This window comes from Alligator mississippiensis, chromosome 2, assembly GCF_030867095.1.
Source record: "Alligator mississippiensis isolate rAllMis1 chromosome 2, rAllMis1, whole genome shotgun sequence".
In the NCBI taxonomy this organism is placed as follows: Eukaryota; Metazoa; Chordata; order Crocodylia; family Alligatoridae; genus Alligator; species Alligator mississippiensis.
This window is the reverse complement of record NC_081825.1, coordinates 239,628,404-239,637,682: the sequence shown is the minus strand read 5'-3', so window position 1 is coordinate 239,637,682 and position 9,279 is coordinate 239,628,404. Positions and strand designations below refer to the sequence as shown.

The 9,279-nt window shown below is 49.2% G+C and overlaps 1 protein-coding gene across 1 annotated transcript in view; it reads right to left on the bottom strand.

The window, feature by feature from the left end:
• LTK (leukocyte receptor tyrosine kinase) overlaps positions 1-9,279 on the bottom strand; it is a 183,602-nt gene that overhangs the window by 7,027 nt on the left and 167,296 nt on the right. Inside the window, exons 26-28 of the mRNA XM_019496461.2 lie at positions 4,935-5,036; positions 1,821-1,955; positions 900-990 (exon numbers count right to left, since the gene is read on the bottom strand). Coding sequence (XP_019352006.1) covers positions 900-990; positions 1,821-1,955; positions 4,935-5,036 — 328 coding nt within the window. The remainder of the gene's footprint in view (positions 1-899; positions 991-1,820; positions 1,956-4,934; positions 5,037-9,279) is intronic.

Genomic DNA, 9,279 nt, shown 5'->3' with positions numbered 1-9,279 from the left:
AGGGAATTGGTGAGGCTTTACTCACCAAGGCGCCCCTGGGGGGTTACAAGAAATAATGGCCATAAGCTAGCAGAGAGCAGATTTAGACTGGACATTAGGAAGAACTTCTTCACAGTTAGAGTGGCCAAAATCTGGAATGGGCTCCCAAGGGAGGTGGTGCTCTCCCCTACCCTGGGGGTCTTCAAGAGGAGGTTAGATAGGCATCTAGCTGGGGTCATCTAGACCCAGCACTCTTTCCTGCCTATGCAGGGGGTTGGACTCGATGATCTATTGAGGTCCCTTCCGACCCTAACATCTATGAATCTATGTGTACGTATTTGTGCGCCTAATAGGGCTAATATTGCATGGCACCCTGTAACACCCTTGAAAAGATTTCATGGTACCCTGGTTGAAAAATCACTGGATTAGACTGAGGTCACACCAAGTTATAATCATTTCCTTGTCTGTCTTGAAACCAGATGCGGCCCAAGAGTCCAGCAGTGAAATTCTAGCAGTTGTAATCCCCTCCCCCATCTCCATATCAATTCAGTTGTTGCTTTCCAGGAGGACTGCGAATAAGTAGTGAAGGGTGAAATATGGATCTTGGAAAGTGTGATGGGCTCTGAAGACTCACTCTCCTGTAATAAAATCGAGGATAAGTTGAGTGGTGGAAGCGGGCATTTTATATGGAAAGGGCAGTCTAATCCATGGGGAAGCATGCACCCTGGACGGGTCAGGTGGGTAAGCCAAGATAGCTCCCTGGAAACAAGAATGAAAAAAAGACTTGGGTGGATTTTGGGGGAAAATAAGTAGATAATTTATCATATGTCCTGTTGTTTGAGGCAGTAATGACCATTTCACAGGCTGGTCTAGATTCTGTCAGCCAGTAACAACTGGAATCTTGAAAAACAGTACAATACCTGTGTGCAGTACTTGATTCTTTCCAGAATAGTGGAGAAGTTGGGCCGGTACTCTGGGCTGTGCTGCCAACACTGTGTCATGATCCGATAGCTTGAAAAGGAAAGATGCAATTGGTTTGTCAATAAAGTAAAAAGAAAACATACAAATCAATTAGAACACAAAGCAACAGGAGTTCACTTGTCTATAGGACAAGATATTGGGTCCAGATGAGCTGCATTCTATGTAGGACTTAAGGGGGAGGGGGAGGTTGGCAGCATGTCATTTTCATATGAGTAATTATTTGGAGTAACCTTAGTCCTGCTCCACTTTGTGCCCAGCTGTCAATAGTTCCTAAGAGATGTTTTGATAGCTGAGGACCTGTTTGAGTGCTTCAGCAACTGAACTGTGCTTGCTTTCCTCAGCCAGTCTTCAGGTGCTCTCTCGGCTGGCAGAGTAAGTAAAGGCTCTGCAGCCAGCTGGGAACTCCCTACACTGAGGAAAACCTCTGTGGGTGGACAGCACAAAGATGATCTCAGAGCTGGGTCCTGTATGTAGAATTTTAGGTCAATTTGTTGGTGATGAAAGCTACCAGGTTACTAGCCCTAAAGACTGACATCATCATTTTATCCATAGATCAAAGCACATCATCAAATTAGCAATATAAGTAACTGTACTCTTTGCCAGATCCTGTTTTATACCCTCTGAGGCAATATGTACTGTAGCTACATCTCCTATTCTCACCAAACCCTGTGCCTCTGCTGAGATTGCCAAAATGGGTACCAGCAGATGGTATTCTCATCTTAAAACTATGTTCACCTTTAAGGAAACATCAGGGTGAGTGAAGTATTTCATGCCCGGGAGGAAGGACAAGTCATCTGTGTCTGGCTACTTTGTATATTTATTACCTTTTGGGTCAAGTTCAAGAGTGAGGAGATACTCACACTGGTCCTGGGCAGTTTTTTGGTGGATCCATTCTTCCTCCACTAGTAACAAATTCCAGCACTTCTTGGTTGGTTTTGCAAGGGTATGGCATATAGCCCAATGAAAAGATCTCCCACAGCAGCACACCAAAAGACCTGCCATGGAAATCAAACAACAGTGACTGATAGGCTTGGTTTGTACTTGGCTGTTTTTAGAACTTCAGGTTATTATTAAAGCTGCAGCCTCCCACAACTCCCCATCAGCTGTGGGGATGGATGGTCAGTATGAATAAGAATCAAACTTCAAACCCAATTTTGTGGAGATTCCAAAATGCCTGGATAACAATTTTAATTATTGCATCTCCATTTGTTGGGTGTGGTAGGACCTGGATGTGGACCTGGAAGTTGTTGCTCTGGTATTTCTCACTTGACTGGCAGCACAAAGTATAAAAATAATCTCAATATATTTCCTGCTTACTTCTGCAGACTTGATACTTTTCTGTAAATAGTCAGGTAGGTGAGTGCTCATGATTAAAGAACAAGGAGACATCCAATGAAACAGAAAGGTAATGAATTCAAAATTGAAAATAGAGAGGTTTTTTTTAACGTAACACAGTTAATCTAGGTACACTGCTGCCACAGAGGATCATTAAAACAAGGGGTGACATTCTGACCTCCGGAACTGAATGGAGTGTTCATTGTCACTGACTTCAATGGGGCAGAATTTCACCAACCACTGTTTGATGGAAGGCTAGAAGAAATATCCAGTACACAGGTTAACTATAGTTGCAAACTATGTGATTTATGACATCTTCCTTTGAAGGTTCTGGTACTGAGCACTAACAAGACAGAAAGGCTATTCCTAACCTTTTGGAAACCCAGGTGCCACTATACAAATACAGCCCTCAGGGAACCAGATCAGTGTGGCACTGAGGACACTGCAGTGCCACAGCTTAAGAAAATACCATGCTGATGGAGATGCAGTTCTGGATAGACGGGAAACCTTCCATTAGCCAGCACATTTTCAGAAATGCTGTACTGCTGGAGGTGCTTATTTAAGGCAGCTATATAAATACCGTTTCCTCAGCAACTACCTAGAGCTTCTGTTGAAGTCCAGTGTCAATTTAGATTTCAGTGTCTCAGAAGTAAAATCACACAAAGGCATAATCCTATCTGGCTAGGGAGATAGAAGCAGCTAGGCAGTTTTGTCAGCAATGGAAGCTGAGTGGCAGATATTGGGGGTGAGGAGCTAAAAGCATATGACTGGACCTTACTTATCTGGATTTTTTAAATAGGATTTGATAGGAGGCATTTAAATAGCCTTCCCTTACCACACTTTGCTGCCCTATACTGGAGCTGTGCAGCTTTGCTGCTGGTGTTTATAAACTGGACCCATATCCTTATTGGTATGTTAGCATAGTGTGAGAGCATTGTAAGGCCAAGAGAAACATTGGGTTCACTTGCTTCTTTCTGCAGGCTTTAGTGATGGAAATTCCTATCAGACCAGGAATGCAATGTCTAGAAAATGATATTTAGAGGTTTGCATTGGGAACTGGCTAGTAGGTAAATTTGATATGCATTAGAATAATGGTCTAGGTTGAATGGCAAGAGTTAATTGGTTTCAAAAAGCCTGTTTGTGACAAAGTTTCTTTCAAGGCCCACTGAGTCTGAAGCCAGCAGATACAGAGATGGGGAAACTGAAGATACGTACTGCACTGTTCCATAACAAAACAGTGTACCAGGTGCCAGGTCACTGCAGAGCCCTTGGGATTTCTGGTTTTGGTGGACAGACCAAATTAGGAGACCAGTAAATGGCCAAATTAAGATATGTGTGCATGTGATGGTTTTGTTGGAACAAAGGAATATGCTGACAGGATAGAACATGGATAGTATAATGACCACAGGGGAACCAGTCAGTGATGCCTGGGAACGAAGAATCATCAGAGGAGAAAAAGAATACAAAAGGAGAGATTTGCAGAGTAGAAAAGGGTCCCTGATGGGGGAACCTGAAGCCACCATGGACAGAGGGCACACCACCAGCCTGTCTCACCCACCCCACTAAAGGAAGGTGGGGTTTGGCCCTTGACCTCCAGGCTGCTGACAGATGACATTCAAGAAGGAACCACAGGGTGAAGCTCCTGTATTGGCCAGATGTACCTTCCCTCTGTGACAGCCTTAGGACAGGTAGATATAGAATTGTGGATGTTATTTTGTTTGCCTTGACTGTATTATTCTTATCTGCTATCACTGTGTATCAGTAAAATTAACCTATTATCAAATGGAGAAGTCGTGATCAGTCTGAGGGTTTGAGTCTGCCCAGAACAAGGTATCTGGGTCATAAATCCAATGCCAACAGAGTGCAGTAGTGCCAAGTTCCTTCAGGGTTTGTATAGCCAGAGACTGATGGAGTAACCCATAAAGTAGGCTGAGCTGGACAGAGATGAGAACAGGTCAGCACATTTGTTGACTGAGCATATATTCCACATAGCCTGTGTTAATTTGGGATCTCATGGTGTCCCTGCCTGCTGAAGAGCTGCAGGAATGTCTGCTTTCCCCCAAGAGATCTTCCCCCTCCTGCAGCTGTCCCCAGCACTGTAAATCACAGCCAACTCTGCCGCACTGTGGCTCTGCATGCCTATTTCCATAGGGTTCTTTATGTTGATGCCTGTGTAGTTCTAGGTATTTTGTTTCAAAGGCCCAGACTCTTCAATTCCCACTCAAGACTTTAACTGAAGTCAAGGTGAAGATTTCTTAATGTGCTGTTCTTATGGCTTTGGGAACATGTGCTTATCTCTACATAGCATAAGGTGGTGCCACACAGGGATCCTCTGTGTTAGTGCTGCACATGCTAGCTCCAGAAACATTGAAAGTATGGCCAAGTTCAAGAAGCATTCCAGTTAGGCTCCTCTATCCTGTTTCTCAGCAGAACTACTTAGCCTGCTTCCAGAGCCACCCTCTGAGCTTCTCGTTTCAGAGCCAGCATACATGCACAGTTACAGATATACCCTTTTGCATGTTAAAGCTTTAACCTTTAACCTTCAATAAGGCCCCAGTTCCTAACCACTGGACAGCTCACCATGAGCACTGCATTCCCTACCACTGCCCCAAAAGAAGCAACTGAAAGATAACTGTCACCATGTATCAGTCTTGGAGGTGAAGATCCCCTCTAGGAAAGCCTCTGGTGGCATCCACTTGACAGGCAGCATGGCTCTCCCGCCTTTGCGATAGTAGCTTGCCCTAAGACCAAACACAAGCAAAATGAAAGGCTTCAAATCAAATTCCACAGGAGCAGAAAGGAATCAGATGAATACCAGACAGTAGGCCTGTGCGAAGTGGCTACTATTCGCTTCAGATATGGATTAGGCTGACTCAGGGGACAGCAATTCAATTTGGTGATTCGAATCACTGTCCCGAATCACTTTGGCCGAATCTGATTTAGAGATCTGGCCGCAGCTGAATCGTCCGAATCTCTGAATTGGCCCCATCCCCAGCCCTCTCAAAGTGGCTTCCCTGCCCAACTCTTCCAGCTCCCGGCTCTTAAAAAAACAACCAAACAAACAAAAAAAACCCACATTCACTGGCTGCTGCCAGGCGGGGATGATCCCCGCTGCCCCCCACTGCATGGGGGGGGCTCTATCATGAGCCCCCAGAAGCCCCGAGGCCAATGCAGCAGCTGGTGAGTGTAGGGGTTTTTAAAAATTTTTAAAGGGCTGGGAGCTCGGGCAGGCAGGGCAGCCAGGAGGGTTGGGGGGCTGGGAGAGTGGGCAGGGGTCAGGGGGTGCTCAGGGAGCAGGCAGGGGATGGGGCCTGGCAGGGGTCCCCCTATAGTCCCCTCCCCCCTCCTCCAGCTCTCCCTCCCCACCTCCTACTTCCCAGCACGGAGCAGCTCCCTGATGCAGCGAGCGGGGACTGCCTGAATCGCCAAAGGTCTCAGAATCTTTTCCGAATTGATTCAGAGAACTTCAAATCAATTTGGATCTTTTAATTAGTCTCCTGATTCAATTTGGATTTGGAGATTTGGCCACCGAATCGGGCCAAATCTCCACCGACTAAAATCAGCACCCAAAGTTTGCATAGCCCTATCAGACAGATCTTTCCTATTCCAACTCTGAGGAGAAGACACAGAGACAACTTAAGGTGAAAAATTGATAAGCAGGCCTTTTGTAACCCACATAATTTATAAGGGCAGCTAATATAAATTCTGTAAAGATCACTCTCAAGAGATGTGGGTCTTTTCACAACTATGAGGAAGGAGCTTAACTTCTGATTCAGTCTGATGGAAGAAACCAATGAACTGAACCAGGGCCTCCTGCTGAAACTGCTGCCTAAAGAATCCATTATTTTTGGACCACAGCATACATGATCTTGACTTCTCATCTCATTTTCTGTCCTGAAAATTTCACCATGCAGGTTTGTTCCCACCTAATTCCCTGACCCTCTATTTCTGCCCTGTATTTTGTGCAACCATCCATCTCTGTGCTACCTGAATGGTTGTCAGATGCACCCATTTTGATCTGAGATGCATTTTGTGCCCACTTCACACAGGTACAAGTAACTGTACAAGGGGCATAGGTAGGGTGCTATGTTTTATCCTGATGCTGGATTTAAAATCAGAGTTTTTAAAACTCAGGTTTACTGATTATCAAGTAACTAAGCTAATATGCTTACATGTGCTAATCTGGACCCTGCAGATGCCTTTGGGCTCAGTCCGGGACAAACGTTAAGTGGGCTGTTGCATGAGGTAACTGTCAACCAATTAACCAGTGTGAATATTTTAGTGTAGATATCTCACCATGCCAACCCCACATTATGGATGCTCTCACTGTGGTGATGCTACCACAGGTACCCAGGGATTGCTCATACTGTTCAGATTTACCTCGGGTCTTGCCCTGGGGTGGGCAAAATATGGCCTACGGGCTGGATCTGGCCTGCCAATTGATTGTATCTGGCTGCAACTGCCTCTGTGGTGCTCTGCATGAGGCTGAGCCCCACTCATTTCTGCCAGGGGCAGCCTGTGCTGCATTCCTGCCTGCACCTGCTATAGCTCCAGCTCCCAGCTGCCTTCCACCCACTCTGCCTGCCTGATGCAATGAGCAGCCACCTGTGGGCAGCCAAGTGGAGGGAAGCTGGAGCCCCATACACTGGGGCAGGAGCTGCCCTGCTACAGCTTCCCTCCCACCCAGCTGGGCATACCGGTGCCTGGCACCTGCTGCATGCTACCTGCTGCAATGGCCAGTGCAGCAGGGGCAGAAGGAGGAGAAAGAACCACTGGAGGCAATGGGAACCGATCAGTACCTGGGCAGCTGTAGCAGCAACAAGAGCAGCTCCACTGGGAAGCTGCACGTGCTACTCAGGGCCGGGACCATGGCCATCAGTGGATGCAAGATGGGTGCGGGTAGGACTGTGGCATGGGCTGCCCTGGATATGAGCAGATGAGGGTCAGCCCCACATGGAGAACCATGGGGAGCAGATGCGGGCTAGATGAGGGCAGAAGGACCACACCTGCACCTACACCGCACCACCCGGGTGAGCTCTGCTGCATGAACTCCCTGTCCCACCTCTCCCCTGTTGTCTCCTGGGACTTAGGATGTGGGCAGCCCACCCCCCAAATACACACTCACACACCTACCCCCATACACCCCCCTCCATACCCCCCCAAATCCACCCCCCTCACACAAAATACAAGAGTAAGAATATTTTGAGCTGTTATGCAATAACCTCTATATATACTATTAAAAAAAAAAAGCCTGTCGCACCCCAGGCCCCCCAGCAGGACCCTGACCCGGACCCACAGCACAGCTGGAGGTAGGTGGGGCCCATGGTGGGGGAGGGACCTAGTCAGCTACGGGGCAGCTGAGTGGAGCTGAAGAGAGTCACACCCCTCCTGGCTCCTATTTGGCCCAGGGAGCCATGCGCCCAGTGCTACCTGGTGTGTGAGACAGGGGAAGGGGGGACACTTACCTGTCCTCTTCTTCTGTGGGGCAGGGACCCCCAGCCCTGAGAGCAGAGCGGCACCATCGGCGAGCCCTTCTGTGCATGCACACAGTTTAAAAAGGGCCCGCCAATGGCAAGGTCGCAGTTTAACCCCAGCTCCAGCGAAAGATGCACAGGCAGAAGCCTGCTGCACCTCCATTGAGCCCAGAAACCCCCAGGACCCCCCAGCAGGACCCCGACTGACCCCCAGTGCAACTGGGGTAGGTGGGACCCGCAGCGGAGGAGGGACCTAGCCAGCTGCAGGGCAGATGAGTGGAGCCAAGGAGGGTCACGCCCTCCCCCCCCCCAGGTCCTACTTGGCCCAGCCCCCCAGGGAGCCATGCAACCAGAGCCTTGCAAACAGGACACTCAAACAGGCACACTTCTAGGCCCAGTGCATGAGTTAGCATAGGAGATCATGAAGAAGGGTGAGTGGGAGGGCCCAAGGCCCTGCCAGTGAGCCCCAAGGGAAGGTAGTCACAGCAGTAGTCGGACTACCATCGGTACAATGCGGATGGCCACACACCGCACCCTGAGGATCCCCGAGGAATCTGAGACCTCCCTCTCTGGCACCTCAGAGGCCTCCACCCAGACAGAAGCCATGGTTCTGGGCTCCACGCACACGGAGCCTCTGGCTCTCGGTTGTGGGGGCTGCCTGGCATGATTCCAGGCACATGGGACCAGGAGCATGGCCACCTCCCCTTGTGAGGTTTGCTCCACGTGGAGTCTCTGAGGCACCAGATAGAGGAGCTCCAGGCAGCAGTCCAGAGACTGTGCGCCACCAGGGATGGTGAGCAGAAGATAGACTCCTACTGCCAGGCCCTTCACCCCATGGAGGCCAAGGGCAGACCAAGGTCACCTTCCAGGACAAGGGAGGACTTGAGGATCTCCAACACTGTCCAGCCAGGGGGTTGGACCAAGGTGGTCAACGGCCCCAAGGCCTGTTGCACTAAGGTCCCCTCCCCTCTGGAGCTTCACAACAGGTATGAACCTCTTGCAGCCCCAGTAGCGACTGCAGAGCTGCCAGCTCCTGCAGACAAGGGAGGATCACACACAGCTACCATCTCTGCTCTCTCTAAGGCCACACACAGAGTGGTCGCTGTGGGAGACACCCTCTTGAGGGGGACTGAGGGAAAATTCTGCCACCCCAACCCCTTAGCCTGGGAGAAATACTGCCTCCCAGGAGCCCATATCCAGGACATAGCGGAGAGGATCTCAAAGCTCATCCGGCCCACCAACCACTACCCTATGCCCCTTATCCATGTGGGCACGAACGACATGGCTACAGGGCTTTGGGAGCGGGGCTTAGGGGGTTAGGGGTGCAGGTGGTGTTTTCCTCGATCCTCCCAGTTTTGGGTCATGGGCTGAGGGAGAGGAAGACAGGTAGTCAACTGAAGACTGCAGTGCTGGTGTCATTGTGAAGGCTTTGGCTTCCATGGTCACATTCCGCTCTTTGGTGAGAGGCAGTGGTCTGCTGGGAAGAGATGGCCTCCACCTCACTTCACTG